The following is a 17500-nucleotide window of genomic DNA, read 5'->3' as shown; positions in this document are numbered from 1 at the left end:
AGCCATAACTCGCTGACATCTACAGAAATAGAAAGGCCTTCCATCTATAGATAGTTAAATAGAATATGGCAACATTTGCCTTCATTTTCTTTTTCTTAAAGATTTTTGTGTTTTCTTTCGTTTTTCGCTTCTTTTTCTCTCTCCTCCCATTCTTCCATTGCAGTTGGTTTTCGTTTTTCTTGTTTGTTTGTTTTATTCTTTTATCAATTTATTTAGATAACAGCAGCAACAACAACAACAACAACAGCGATAAGAACAAAAGCCGTTGATAAAAAAAAATTGAAACAACAACAGCAAAAACATATCGAAAAGAATAAAAGCCAAGGAATGATAAGAACCACAAAAAATGAATCAACTTCAATAAGAGTAACACGAATAATAATAATAATAATAATAATAATAATAATAATAATAATAATAATAATAATAATAATAATAATAATAATAATAATGATAATGATAATGATAATAATAATAATAATAATAATAATAATAATAATAATAATAATAATAATAATGATAATAATAATAATAATAATGATGATGATGATGAGAGTGATGATGATGATATTGATGACGACGACGGCGATGATGATGATGATGATGACAGCAACATTAATAGCAACATCAACAATAATATTGTCAAAAAAGAAAAATCAAAATATGGTGCTTCTGTATGGTTTTCCCTATTCTAGTAATAGCAACCAAACCCCTCTCAAGTTATAGATTATAGAGAAAGGAAAGAAGGATACAACAGGTTATATCGTCCTAGAGACACATAAAGGATGGTCACGGCTGGAAGATCCTGCATGATGGGTTCTTGCAGGATCAAGACCGACCTTAAGTTAAACAACAACAACAACAATGGCAATTGTATAAAGGAATAAAATTTCGACCACAAAAGAAACATTATATTACAGCAACAACAACAAAAACAACAGCAACAGCAACCAGTCGTAATAATAACCACAACAAATATAATAATAAAATCGAGAGAAAAAAACACGGCCATAAAAATAACAACAGTCTCAAAAATATTTGTGTCAGACGCAGAGAGAGAGAGAGAGAGAGATGGATGGAAAGAGAGAGAGAGAGAGAGAGAGAGAGAGAGAGAGAGAGAGAGATGGATGGAGAGAGAGAGAGAGAGAGAGAGAGAGAGAGAAATAAAGTAAGAAAGAAAGAAAGAGATACATGTATGGACATTTGTTTATATTTGCATATATATATATATATATATATATATACATATACAGAAATATATATATACACACATACATATACATATGTATGTTTAAATGTTTATTTGTTTCCCTACATCAGCTTCCATTGGGCTGATGAGTCCGATGGTTTCCTGTTTATGCAACCCTTGGTTTTAGGAGAAATAAGGTATATACGTTAGTATATTTGTACGTGTGTATGTATGTGTATATATATTTGTATATATAGCATACATACATATTATTCACACATTCACTTGTACATGAACAGCAACAACATATATATATATACATATATATATATATACATATATATATATATATATATATATATATATATATATATATATATATATATATATATATATATATATATATATATATATATATATATATATGCTGAAGTGCACACATACATATTTATATATACATAGACACCTAGATGTGTGTGTGTGTGTGCATGTCTAGAATAAACGAATGCATTAAAAACACGATCGTAAACCAAAAGTCACAACAACAACAACAGTAATAATTTAAAAAATTCTGGCAAGAACAACATCAACAACAGTAACATAATGCCAAGAATATCGTATGATATTCTGCAATAGTAAGTCACAAAAACCACAATAATAGTAATAAGAGCAGCAAACAGCGCCACCAAACAACAACAGCAGCAACTACATCAACAGCACGAATAACAACAGCATTAGCAACAACATCAATAGATACCAATTACAAAATAGTTGCAGAAATTGTTTTTTCAGTTCAGTAAATATAGATTTTATAGGCATTGCCTGAGGGAAGAGATATTGTCTGGAAAGAGATTTATGTTGTTATTATTGTTGTTGTTGTTGTTGTTGTTATTATGATTATGATTATTATTATTATTATTATTATTATTATTATTATTATTGGGAATCTTTTTCACTGTTATTATTGTTCTTATTGCTGTTTGCCGTGAACAGATGCCTGTAACAGATCTCCCAGAGAGAAAAAAAATGAATTTAGCCACGATTTCTTGATTGAATAAAAAAAGTGATTTTTTTTTTCTTTTATTTTATTTTCAGCAAGAAAGTGTTTTGGAATCTCTGAATGTCCATCCTATTTAAACCTCCACCCGGCTACCCTGGAATAGAGAAAAGTTGGATCATACTGAAACATTTTTATTGCGTGCACATATTTCTGCAAACAAGTAATTCAATATGGCCGTGTTTGGGTGGCAGCAACAGTTGCTAACCACGGGGTTGACAACAATGAATGTACCCCACCGAATAAAAGAGTACCACACCATTACTAGTATTGCAAGCCCAAAAGAAGTACGATACATCGGTCAACTTCAAAGACTGGGAAAAGCGAAGAGCTAAGCTAAAGCAGCTTCCACTGATTACAATGATCTGCATTTGTTGAGAATGGGAAGGACTAATCCAAGACTAAAGGCTTCAAAACAACCAACCAGTTAATGCAGAGCATTGCATTTAGCAAATACACCGGTCCAAATGGGTACTCCAGCTGGAACGACCAAACCGCCGACACGGTGTAGTTCTTGAACACGATAACGCTTGCCCCACGTCGTTAGTTTAACCAAAATTGTTATTCAAGAGATGGGTTAAGAGGTTCTACGACACCCGCTGTCTTCACCTGATATAACACCTTCAGATTATCACGTTTTTGGTGATCGCTCCGCAACAATCTGCGAGGTGTTTCGTTCAAATAATTTAGCTTGATGAATTCTTCATGGCGGGGCAATTAACACAGACAGAAAGACACATATTAATAGAAACACAATTATATATATATATATATATATATATATATATATATATACACGACGGGCTTCTTTCAGTTTTTGTTAACCAAATCCACTGACAAGTGTTTGGTCAGCCTCAGACCACAGTAGAAGACACTTGCCCAAGGTACCACGCAGTGGAACTGAACCCGGAACCATTTCGTTGAGAAGCAAGTTTCTTACCACACAGCCACGCCTATATGTATGTGTGTGTGTGTGTGTGTGTGTGTGCGTGTGTGTATGTATGCATGTATGTATGTATGTATGTATGTATGTATGTATGTATGTATGTGAAATGTTTCCAGCGCTCTGGTCCGCTGATAGACGTCAGACTGGAACCAGTGAATGATTAAAACACGATGGGAAACAGTGAATGACGTGCGTGCGTGCGTGCGCGCAAGTGTAGGCGCTTCTGAATCGGCATGTTTCGCATGTATTGGTGCACTGGACGGACGTAAGACCTGAAAGGTAGAAGGAAGAGGAGACATAGCAAGAGAGGCAGAACGATGGGGGAAGGGTGGGAGTGAGCGGTGTGTTTCTTGATATTTCTACATCATCAACTGTTATAGAAATATCACAAGTGAAGTGGAGAGATTTCAAATTGAGATAATTTGGAGGGGGACTATTAGACTTCATGTCTTTTATGTATTAAATACACACACACATACATACATACATATATATATATATATATGTGTGTGTGTGTGTGTGTGTGTATGTGTGTGTGTATGTATATGTATATTTATATGGGTTATGTATATATATATGTCTGTTTTATATATATATATACATGTATACATACACATTTTATGTATGAATATATATATATGTGTGTGTGTGTGTGTGTGTGTGTGTGTGTGTTTATGTATGTAAATGTGCATATATACGTATAGATAGATAGATACGTACATAGACGAATATCTGTATATATACACTGGCATCCATGTATGTTTATATATAGGTATATATGTGCATGTATATATGTATGTGTGTGTACATACACATGTATGTATATATGCATACACACACATACATACATATATATACATGTATGCATGTATGCATACATGCATACATGCATATGCCTGTATGCATGCTTGTATGCATGTATACGAGGGAAACGTAAGATTATGCAACAATACAGAATGTTTCTGATGTAACGGAGTCAGCAATCTCTCCCTCTTTCACTCTCTCTCTCTCCTTACTTCCCCTCTTCTCTCTCTCTCTCTCTCTCTCTCTCTCTCTCCTTACTTCCCCTCTTCTCTCTCTCTCTCTCGCTTTTGCTGTACCCATTAAACAAACCGATGAATGAATAAATAAATAGATAAATAAATAAATAAACAAATAAGTAAATAGGATTTCTCTCTTCTAAGATGGTGGATGTGTTGATGAGAAGTAAATCTCCAATCGGTTGCCCGGCTGGTTGGCTGGCTGGTTGGCTGGCAGTGTCAGAGATGGCGCGTTATAATCGCTTGCTTCACCATCATCGACTTCCCCACTGCCGGGACTCTATAGAATCCACTTCAAAGACATCCTCGTGGCTACGTGTGTCTGTGTGTCTGGGTTACGACGGCTGCGAGAAGTGGAATGAGAATATTAAATTAGAAATATGGCCGTCTCATCTCAACAGCCCGGCCGGGATGCATTCTTCATATCAAATTTCTATCGACAGACTCATCGATTCACATTTCACAGCGGTCAACTACTACTACTACTACTACTACTACTACTACTACTACTGCTGCTGCTGCTACTACTACTACTACTACTACTACTACTACTACTACTACTACTACTACTACTACAGAAGATGAGGCCACATTGCAGCTGCTGTGTAGTTAATCGGAGGTTGTTTGGGTAATGTGTTCAGTATATAAAGGTATATATATGTGTACGTCGTAACTAATTCTATCCCGATTGATAGAAGCAGTTAGTACGTCTTTCAAGAGAACTTTGGTGAGCCTGGCGAAAAGTATGCTACCAGAGTCTACAACAACGACAACCCTTGGATTCATCCCAAACCGACTGGCCCTCTTATCAACCCCAGTGAGAACATAACTCTTATGCCGCCTCCCTTAACACTCGTACGCCGTACCTACTCCGGAGACAAAGCGAACTGTGACCACAGAGGCATTCAAGAGGTGGCCACAGTCGTTGGCGTTCAAGAACACAGAATTACCTGTGAATAGAAAGTATGTGCCAGTGTGTATTTCTGTATATGTGTGAGTGTGTACATGCGTTAGTGTGTGTGAGATATATGTATGTGCGTCAGTGTGTGTGTGTGGGAGTGAGAGTGAGTGTGAGAGAATTATCAGAGTGTGTATCTGTGTGTGCGGTGTTTGATGGGTTTTTGTCCTGCTGTAGATGCTGAAGGCCTAGGGTTATAATATATTTGTGGAAGGACAGTGTATTTTTTATGGAGACGCGAAACGATATTTTGATATTGTTTTACAAGAAAGGAAACCATTTTTTCATTATTTTTTTTTTTTACAGAGAAATGAGAAGACAAGTGTCGCGGGAGTCCCCTGGCGGCAGGAAAATATTAAATCGGAATTAAAATAAAAGTTGAACATTATTGTTGCTTTTGATGAAGAAATAAAAAAGACGCAGAAATTGTGTGGAATTTATCTTGGAAGGAATTGGAATACAACGAGAACCTGAATAAGACAATGTGTGGCTGTGTGGGTATGTGTGTGTGTGTGTGTGTGTTTGTACATACCAATTTGTAAATATCTATGGATGTGTGTGTGTGTGTTTGCGTGTGCTTGCACATACATGCACGTAATATACGAATGTGTGTGTGTGTGTACTTGCTTATGTCTAAATATCTATGGATATGCGTCTGGTGAAAATAAGTACATGCAAATATCAATGTGTGCGTATGTGTGCGCGCATGTCTCTGTGTGTTTGTGTGTCTGTATGTCTGTGTAGATATAGGTAAATGTCTTTCGATATATATATGTTTGTGTGTATTTGTACATATACATATGTAAAAACCCATGGATACATGTATATGTATGTGTCTGTGTGCGTGTCTGTGTGTGTGTGTGTGTGTGTGTGTGTGCCTCTGCACGCGGATGTATGTATCACCATGGATATAGCGAAGGCATGTACAAGACTGACACTCGTATAAATTCGAGTAGCTATAACAGCAGCAGCAGATTTTCTGTGAAGAAGAGTCATGTTACAGTGTAGGCCAAAGAACTTAGGTATTCCCAGGTAACATCGATGCAGCTTGGCACCGACGGCAGAGAGAGAGAGCATTACTCTTGGAAGGCGGCAAATTTCTTTGTAGTCTCCAGTTTCGGCCTTCATCAGATGACTAAACAAGCTGAATGTACGAAGTGACCCTCAACACTATTCTTGTTAAAGAATAATAAATCTTTACCTTACAAAAAGTTTTGAGTAATCCTTCAGTTTAAATTTTAATATAACTCGAGATATTGGCAGCGAGCTGACAGAATCGTTGGCGCGCAACCAGGCAAAAATACTTCGTGGCATTTCATCTGGCTTTGAGTTTTGAGTTCAAATCCCGCCGAGGCCGCGTTTGCCTTTTTATCCTTTCTGGGTCGAAAAAATAAATACCAGTTGAACACTAGGGTCTCTCTAATCGACTTAGTCCCTCCCCCGAAACTGCTGGACTTGTGCCAAAATTTGAAACCAATATAACTCGACATAACCAACAAATATATATGTAATTTTGGATTTTGTCCCTAATATTATATATATATATATATATATATATATATATATATATATATATATATATATATATATATATATATATGTATGTATGTATGTATGTATGTATGCATAAGTGTATATGCATGTGTACATTTATAAACACACACTCACACACATGTATATAAACAGAAACATAAGTATGTATACAGTTACTGAGATAGATTATCATAGATTATCTTACCTGATAATTTCGACCACACCATCGGCAATAATGAACATTTCACGAGCAACCTCACCTCTTCGACAAATGAGGTCACCCGGCGTGAATATATGAGCTTTCATTTTGAGGACTAAATCATGCAAGAATTCAGGTTGGCATTCTTGGAATATAGTTACCTGCAATGATCATGGGTTCAGGCTGGATTAAATGAAACAACGGCACCAATAACAGCAACAACAATAAAGACAATGACAAGCATTTATTAGAAAGGTGAACCAGTTGTTTCGCATATTGGCAGAAGGATATCAATTGGTGCGGGGGTGGGGCGCATAATAGATGAGATCGGCCCCGGAGTACACCCATTTCTTTAAGAGTTCTGCCAATTCCGATAATAAAAAGGTGAAAATATGACAAAACCGTCAAAGAAAGGATTCGAATAGAAAATTATGAACAAAAGAGATCCACAACTTCAAGACATTTAATCCGGCACAGCAAACTATTTGCCGGATTAACACCGTCAGACTTCATTGTCATAGAGTTTAGTCAGGCGTAAATTGATCAAATACTGGTGTTAAACCAATACAGCACAGTCAACTACTACTACTACTACTACTACTACTACCGTCGACATTAGCGCAAGAAAAACAACAGTAACATAAATAAAGAAAAACATCACAATGATCAACTGTAACCGTTAATAAAACAACAACAACAACAACAACAATGTGACCAGACCAATTACCTTCTTCAAAGTGTCCAGATTAACATTTAGTGCCAATTCCGTCTTTAATTTATCCGGCAACATGCCCAAAGAACTGATGTCAAGACTACCATTCATTCTTCCTCTGGAGAAATATAAAATACATTAATAATAATAATAATAATAATAATAATAATAATAATAATAATAATAATAATAAGAAGAAGAAGAAGAAGAAGAAGAAGAAGAAGAAGAAATTTTATTGATTTTAATAAAGATGCAATAAAAACTCCACACAACAAACTGTCTGAGATTTACAAGGAGTGTAAAGTGTAAGATCAATAATAATAATAATAATAATAATAATAATAATAATAATAATAATAACAATAATAACAATAAAGATGGTGGTGGTTTTGATGATGGTGGTGGGGGTGACGATAACGAGGACATTAATAATCAGATAACAATATAGAATCGGAACCTAACAATAAGAGAGGATGGTGGATTCACCTCGAGTGATTCAGGGACAGACCGTGTATAACAACAGGTCGCTCCGACACACCAAATACAAAGGCCTATCGGCTACCCGGCTAGCCACACCCTTTGCCAACCCCCTCCCCCCACCCTCACCCAATTTTCATTATACTCATTATAGGACAGCCTCCCCTACCACTCTTCTTTTTGTATGTGAGTGTGTGTGTGTGTGTTTGTGTAGATGAATCTATTTGTGCGTGTCTGTGTGGTGTGAAAAGGAATGGAAACGAAACACTTTGAGCGAAATGTCCTGTTTCAAACTTCATCAGACCAACCAGAATATTCAGAGTGACATCAATACCGTTTCCAGCTGCCAGGAAGGTCACCGTCTCTGGAGACTGGCGCGTGACAAGCCTATATTTCACAGACTGCAAGGTCATAAATACCATCAACCACACAACATCGCCGACAGTTAGTGAACCACTGAAGAGGGTATACAAGTACTTTAGCGGGTCCCATCATGGCACCCTGCTACGGACCCAACGTGGATGCGGTTGAGATAAAGAAGCAAATCGAACAGATACCCCGCCACCCACCAACGTATTTCTCAACAAAATTGATTAAACTCCGAACAACGAAAGTTTTCAGCTAAAGTAGAATCCAAAATCAGTAACAACAACAACAACAACAACAACAAACAATCGCAACAATAACGAGAAGAATTGTTACAGAACGCTCTTAGAGTCACTCTGTTCCGATATGACAAAGGTGAACTTTACTTACCTAGACCAGACATAGTCGTACCATCTCTGGACACGCTTCTGCAGTTCTTTGGGCACGTTGTGGCTTTGCATGTAAAATTTGGCACCATCCTGTGAAAGAGAAACGCGTGACAACGGTATGGGATTGTGAAATGTATAGTTTATATGGTCAATGGTGAACTATAGCGTCGTTCTATAGGAGGCCGTTTATGGCAGTAATTCAGTGAAGAACATCACATCGCAAGGGGCAATTTTCGGAAAGTATTTATTTTCCGGTTTTCTTGCTAATTTTTATATCTAATTATGACAATCACAAAGATATGGACGGACACACACACACACACACACACACACACACACACACACAAACACGCACATACACACACACAATTACACGTATACGTACTGGTGTGTGCGCGTGTATATATATATATATATATATATATATATATATATATAAATAGTTATCGCCAAGCCAACATGGCAGTCCCAAAATTATATATATATATACATATACATATATGTTCATATATACATACATAAAGCTGAAGGAAACTTTTGTCAGATTTTCTTTCGATTTGTGTCTTGAGGTCAACGAATGATCCTTGATGGGTTCTTTGGTAAATACTAGCGGAATATCAGCGAATGTTCAGCAGTTCTTTATTGGCTCCGTTTAGTATTGGCGGGAGGGAATTCTTAACCAGATGTATCTCATCGGTTGTTGCTAATTCCGTGAGTTTCTGGGTGAAAAATCATTCCGTCCACCCTACACTCGGCAATTAACTGAGATTTTATTTATTGACACTGGAGGGATAAAACATATAAGGCAAAGTTGACCTGGAAGGATTCGAACTCAAAGAGTTGCAACGAAAAGTGTAGAGAGGGAGAGATTCCAAGGCACTTGGCTAATTTCCTTTAACATGTGAAGTACATCGGAGTCTGACCTGGTTAAATGAACTTAAAGTAAATGCTTTGGTCACGGTTGGAGCACTTTAATCATTGGTTTGATGACAGAAACACCCCCATCCCATCCTCAATAGCTCTATAGAACAACAACAACAACAACAATAGTGTTTAGTGTGAACGTATCAATACAAATATATATTCTTCACTTAAGGATATTAGATTTTAAAACCGATATTTTAAGAAAAAAATTGTTTATCTCTATTATATACTCTCACGTGAGTTACATATCGTTCGAGTATATGCAACCATATATATATGTGTGTGTGTGTGTATATATATATATATACATACATATATATACATATACATGCATAAATATATATAGACATGAATACATAAATGTGTGTATGTGTATATATATATATGTATGCGTGTATGTATCTATCTATATAATATGTGTGTGCGTGTGCGTGGGGGCGTGAACACGTATGTGTATGTGTGTGTATGTACATCTTTATTCACTCAGGATACTGTTTTGTTGTTGGGAGAAGGGAGATTAATTTTTGAGGATCTTTAGGTTTTTTTTTTTTTTGTTATTTTGTAGAATTTATTGTATTTATTGATCTTACTTTCTGATTGTTTTTATTATTGGTGTTTGCTTTCCCAAAAATACAAATATATTTTTAGAAACATGAAGGGTTTTTGCTTCCATTCTTGTTTCAGGTCTTTTTTTTCTTTTAGCTTGTATATATATATATTTTTATTTTTGCAGCTTTTCTTGAGATTGTATTTAGGAAAATGGTTGAGGAAAGAATTTCTTTCATTAGATATACTTTTGTGGTGAATGTTCATATCCATACACATCTACGTACACATATGTGAATGTGTATGTATGTATTTTTGTGTGTATGTGTATATGTGAAGGTATGTATAGGAATGTACATGCGTCTATATTAGTTATTACATTCGCCTCGTTCTTTTACTCGTGTTTGCTTAAGTAGGTTCACACCCGCGAACACACGCTTACACGTCCTTCTCTCGTATGCTCACACTCACTCTCACACGCATCCGTACACTGACGGATACGCTCGAACATATTCTAACTCACACACACACGCAGGGTCGCATACAAAGACACATGCACATACGTACTTATTTGTGCGTGTGTGTGTGTGGTGTGTATACACACACACACACACACACACACACACACATATATATATATATATATATATATATATATATATATATATATATATATATATATATGTATATGTATATATATATATAAATTGTAACTAATTGATAACAGTGTGTATAGTATATTCTTTTATTCAAATCTATCCAGGTATTTTCGAATATATCTGTGATTCTTATTGTCAATAATACGTGACGTGATGAAAGATACATACACACACTCACACACATATACATGCATACGTACATACTTACATACACACACACACACACACACACACACACACACACCACTTGGCCACTTTTGGTGACATTGAACTATTTCCCTTTTGAGTGTAAATTTCGTCCAACCACCTTTATTATTTTCTAATTGTCATATATATATATATATATATATATATATATATATATATATATATATACATGCATTATATATGCATTGCAGTGTGTGTGTGTGTGTGTGTGTGTGTGTGTGTGTGTGTGTGTGTGTGTGTGTGTGTGTGTGTGTGTGTGTGTGTGTGTGTGTGTCTGGAGATGGATACTCACGAGGAGTTTTTCAAATTCTTGTCGACTTGCATTCCTGTTGGTTATAACGTTGCCAACTTGACCTGAAAAATTACAAGAGTGAATTTAAATGTCTCACGTGAATATTTATATATACAGTTACATACGTGCATGCGCACACGCACATGTGTGTGTGTGTGTGTGTGTGTGTGTGTGTGTGTGTGTGTGTTGTGAGTATATATTAAAGGCAACCTGAAAATTTAATAAATGCAACACAAGCACGATCGTGTCAGATGATATTTGTAAATAAAAAATGAACTTCATCAGATACAGAAACGTATGACTACGCAGCATAATTTAAATACCATTATCTTTCGCAGAGTTGGCACAATCGATTCATTTTATATATATATATATATATATATATATATATATATATATATATATATATATATATATATATATATATATATGTATATGTATATATATGTATATATATATATATATATATATATATATATACATATATATATATATACATATATATATATATATATATATATATATATATATATATATATATATATATATGTATATATGTATGTATGTATATATGTATATGTATATATATATATATATATACATATATATATATATGTATGTGTATGTATGTATGTATGTATGTATGTATGTTATCTTTGTTAGTGATGAAGACGATTTGGTAGAAGTGAAAACCTTGTCACAATGGAAGACATAAAGTAAACGTACGCCGCCAAACGAAGATAAAGCGTGGGCAAGTAAATATATTGGAATATAAATTAAAATATAAATGATTAAAGATTAAAGCTGAAATGGATTGAAGTGAAAGAAAAACAAATAAAACGCAGGCGTGTATATGTCTGGACTCGTTGCTGGTTAGAGACAATATTGTTAATCTCTTCAATGAGATTATAGAGCGTTGTAATAAAGTTAATGGCAAGAGAAAAAAAATAATGAGAATTCATAAATTGATGGTTTAATAGGAAATTGTAAATTGCAGGTGGAATAATTAAATAAATTAATTAATGGTGGAAGGTTAATTAAGTTCCTAGGTTAAATAATGGAGTGAATGTATTAAAAGGTAGCAAGCTACTAGAATGCAAAATCTTAGCTTCATCAGTTTCTTTTGTGTAGTTTCTGTGATCGAGGTTTATTGAATTGAGAGGCAGAAATAAAAGAGCTGACGTGGCTTATTACGAATGGCCGCCAGTGAAAATAAACTTTGTTTTCTCTCGAAAAGTAGACATATTGTATGGTGTCAAGCTCAGTGCAAATGGACTGAGTTGCTAGGAAAATATCTTGGTGTACAGTCTTTCGATGATGACTTATATTAAATAAAAATAATAATAATAACAATAATAATAATAATAAGGAGGAGGAGGAGGAGGAGGAGAAGAAGAAGAAGAAGAAGAAGAAGAAGAAGAAGAAGAAGAAGAAGAAGAAGAAGAAGAAGAAGAAGAATGATATTGATAATAATAATAATAATAATAATAATAATAATAATAATAATAATAATAATAATAATAATAATAATCATGCTCGTTCGATTCCAGGATCGTAAAGAAAAGGATGAAAACCAAACAAAAGCAAAAAGTACAATTCCTTAAAATTTAAAATAGGAAGAATTTGGAGTACGAGGACTGTAAAGGTCGTGCCTATAATAACTGGTGCTCTGGGAACAGTAAGCAAAGATATAGACAAATAGTTGAAGAAGATTGGAATGGAAATTACAAATAGTAGAATATTCCATATATATTAAAACCTGCGATGAATTCCTTTGAAATCCAAATATTAATTGCGATGAATCACCTTTTCCTTCGTTTTCTTTGTTTTAGTTTCTAAAGGTGTTTTATGTTGATACAATTTTGTTTTCAAAGAACTGATAGTTAACCCTCTATATAAAAATCGTTTACTGTTTATCTCATTGCCTCGTGATATTCTTTTAGTAAGCGATCGTTTAGATTACCTCAATTAAATTAAAAAGTTTTCTATTTGAAGGATTGTTTTTAAATTCCGTAAAATAGGGTTCATTAATTTTTATTCCAAATTATTGATAGCTGACTATGAAGTTATATAATTCGGTTTGATAGGGGTTTGATGCCTTTATGGTACGAAGTTACTTTTGATCTTCCAAACGGAATAGATCTTCCTGCCTGAAGGAATCGCGACAAACATTTGTGAATAGCACCAACGAATCCATTCAACTGGGCTAATATTTTCCTAAACGAGACCCTCGTAAAACAACGATTTGGTTGCCTTTTCCAGAGACCAATTCCAAAATTTGGCAGTGTTGTGAATCTCCAACAGACACCAAAATTAGAAAATAATATTTCATAAACCATAAAACACATAAATTAATTAAATTCGTTACTTGCAAATATTTAATTATTAATTAGTTTTTGTGTTTCTAATAAGATTAATTTAAAAAGAAAGTCTACACCTCATCTTTACATAGAGACCTCGGACCAGTTTGCTTCTATACACAAAAATATAAGCATAAGTGTGTGTGTGTGTGTGTGTGTGTGTGTGTGTGTGTGTGTGTGTGTGTGTGTGTATACATACATACATATATATATATATATATATATATGTATAAAGAAAGAAAAGGATAAAGAGACCAATGGCAGAGTTAGAATTATATTTTATGGATAAAGTCTTACAGCTGTTTCAGGGAAAATCCAATGCATCCTTTCATCGGAGACGGTAATATACATATGTATATATATGTAAACATATATATATATATATATATATATATATATATATATATATATATATATATATATATATATATATGCATATATATATATGCATATATATATATATGTGTGTGTGTGTATAGAGACAAACAACACCTATATCATACATATGAGCATCTATCTGCATACACATACACAGACATAAACATAGAGCTACATCTATTCAGAGAAGACATTTAAGCTGGTAGTAAATAAGATTTATTAAGATTTTAGCTGATGGAAGCCATAGAAAGTGATGAGTCGAGGGATGTAATGAATTTGTGAAGGAAATCATGAAGGAATTAAATAAGATGTTGTGGGCTGGATGACGGAATTACTGCGTGGGTGGACTTAGCAGGTGCTTCGTGTATATAAGCACATGTATATGTGTGTGTGTGTGCGTATATATATATACGCACACATACATAGACATATCTACATGAGCATATATATATATATATATATATATATATATATATATATATATATATATATATATATATATATATATATATATATATATATATATATGTATATATATACATACATACATACATACATACATACAAACATGTACATATTTATATATAGATACAAACATATGTATGTTTATATATACATGTGTATAGACACACACAACTCTCCATCTATCAACAAATCTCTTCTCTCCTATTACGCCACCCTCACCCCTCTCCCTTTTGTCTACCTATTAAACAGCATTCCTACTCTTCTTCTTCTTCTTCACGCATATCGACACAACTAAATCCTTCTTGATGCATTTCTTACACAACGGTGCACCGTGACATCAAATCCGTACGATGCACCTATATATGTTTGTTGGTGAATGAGCACGCGCGGCCTAAGGCTTATATACAGACACATGTCTGTATGGGTGTGTGTGTGTGTGTGTGTGTGTGTGTGTGTGTGTGTGTGTGTGTGTGTGTATGATGTTTTATGCATGTATATTCTAATCTACATGTGATGTTTATTATGTGTGTATGTCTAAGTGACTGTTTTCTCAACTGTGTGTAGGTTCTGATATTTCACCCATATTGAAGTTTTTAAAAATCGTAACTGACTCATCAACGACAACACAGTAACAACAACAACAGCAACAACAACAACAACAATAATAATAATCTTTTTTCCTATAGGCACAAGACGTAGACTTTGAGGGGAGGGGGATAGTTTATCACATAGACCCCAATACTTGATTGATACTTAATTATCGACCCCGAAAGGATGAAAGGCAAAGTCGAACTCGGTGGAATTTGAACTCGGAACATAGTGACGGACGAAATACCACTAAGCGTTTCACCCGGCGTGCTAACGATCCTGTCAGCTCGCCACCTTAACAATAATAATGATAATAATAACGAATGAGACCTGTGGAAATTCTATGGGAGCATTGACTAACTGAACACCGTGGGCCAAATATTATTACATATGTCATAAAACAAAGAAGAAAAAAAACAGGAGAGACGAAATGTAGAAAAGATCTCGAAGGAAGCTTATTTTTAAAAAAAAACAACATCCATTCCATGTGAAAGTTTTACCAGGTATTGTCGGTGAGTTATGTTCAGAGCCAGAGAAACTAGAATACCATCTGGAATGTTCGCACGTCAAGGTACTTTCTGTTAAAGAATTTCTGATTAAAACTTGACAGCTTGCAAGAATAATAAACAAGGAAAACCACCATTCTACATGCATACTGAGTATTGAAGAAGTATTAATAATAATAATAATAATAATAATAATAATAATAATAATAATAATAATAATAATAATAATAATAATAATAATAATAATAATAATAATAATAATAAGAAGAAGAAGAAGAAGAAGAAGAAGAAGAAGAAGAAGAAGAAGAAGAAGAACAACAACAACAACAACAACAACGAAAGATGGTCTTACTTACCTACGATAGTGGCAAATATAAAAACACCTATCAGGTAGCTGACAATAACGAACACATATCTGCAAATAGAGAAAAAGGGAGAGAGATTAGAGACAATCACAAAATAAGATGTGTGTGTGTGTGTGTGTGTGTTTACGTATGTATGCGTGCCTGTGCGTGCGTGCGTGCGTCTGTGTGCGCGTGGTTCGCCTTTAACTATACCTTATCACAATAAACATTGGTTAATTAAGAGCAACGTTGTACATTTGTAGCTTTGTTTTTCCTACCTCGAAATGTCATATATATATTTCTGACCAATACTTTTCAATCCGATCTTCGTAGATTCGGACGATAACACCTATCATATTTCTGTCTTATTTGCCCTCATCAGGGAAATGTAGATTTAATCCTTCTTTTTCGTGGAGATGGGAAAAGTCTTCTCTCCAAAACAAACAACGAACTATTCCGTAGAATTCCACACATTTTGTTGATCAACTTTCACTCACAAAGCTTTGATCGATCTGTGGTGTCCCTCAGTAAAATCGAACACTCAACTGCATAATTGGAAAGTAAGCTTTTTAACCAGACAGTCACACCTCTGTCGATGCTACCATCTTTACCAAGTTCCGCTACCAGCACCTTCTTGATTAATATCAGCAGACGGTACCTACACCTAAAACACTCTCATCACCGCCACCCCTACAACAACCGCCGCCACCACCATCACCTATTATTTTATATAACTTCCGTTGTATTCGTCACTAAACAACTTTGCCATTTTCTTCCTGCTAACACTTCCGTGCCGCGAACGACGCGTTAAGTTTCCAGTAAGAAGATCGTTGCAGCTTCGATTTTTCTTTTCTTTTTTTTTTTCGATTAAATCGATCCAAATGCACGCTGGAAGGATAAGCGCTAAAAATCGATGCTGGCAATATCTGAATACAGAATAGAAATGGACGAAACTAAATACCACCAGGTATTGAGTCAGATGTTTTACTCTATGTCTGATTAAATGAACATCAACAGTGATAATAGTTATAAATGAACGGATGAAGGTGAAGACGATGGAGGCTGTCAGGTGGGAGTGAAGACAATGGTGATGATCGTGGCGGCGATGAGGGTGATGATGATGAGGATGATGATGATTACGTTGATGATAGATAAACGCAGATAGTCAAATGGGGGGTTGGGGGCGAGGAAGAGAAGACGAGGTTACAGTTGGATGAATACGAGCTCAGAGTAGAACTTGTCCGAAGTTTAGTTGTCGGATCGAAACTGGAAGCCGACACTTACGTAAGAAAACGTATTTGCCATTCAGCTCGACCAACGGCCATAGGTTGGCAACGGAAGAAGAAAAATCAGTGGTTTTTTTTT

General features: G+C 34.8%; 1 protein-coding gene across 5 annotated transcripts in view; it reads right to left on the bottom strand.

Annotated features, from left to right (window-relative positions):
- Positions 1 to 17500, bottom strand: part of LOC106869076 (uncharacterized) — a 277337-nt gene that overhangs the window by 65427 nt on the left and 194410 nt on the right. For all 5 annotated transcript variants that reach the window (XM_089341271.1, XM_089341273.1, XM_089341274.1 and 2 more), the window contains 5 exons: positions 16148 to 16206; positions 11495 to 11556; positions 8868 to 8956; positions 7650 to 7752; positions 6929 to 7083 (listed from right to left, as the gene is read on the bottom strand). In XM_089341271.1, the coding sequence (XP_089197397.1) occupies positions 6929 to 7083; positions 7650 to 7752; positions 8868 to 8956; positions 11495 to 11556; positions 16148 to 16206 (468 nt within the window). The remainder of the gene's footprint in view (positions 1 to 6928; positions 7084 to 7649; positions 7753 to 8867; positions 8957 to 11494; positions 11557 to 16147; positions 16207 to 17500) is intronic.

The sequence above is a fragment of the Octopus bimaculoides genome, chromosome 24 (assembly GCF_046866305.1).
Source record: "Octopus bimaculoides isolate indiv1 chromosome 24, ASM4686630v1, whole genome shotgun sequence".
Classification (NCBI taxonomy): Eukaryota; Metazoa; Mollusca; class Cephalopoda; order Octopoda; family Octopodidae; genus Octopus; species Octopus bimaculoides.
This window is presented reverse-complemented; position numbering and strand designations above follow the sequence as displayed.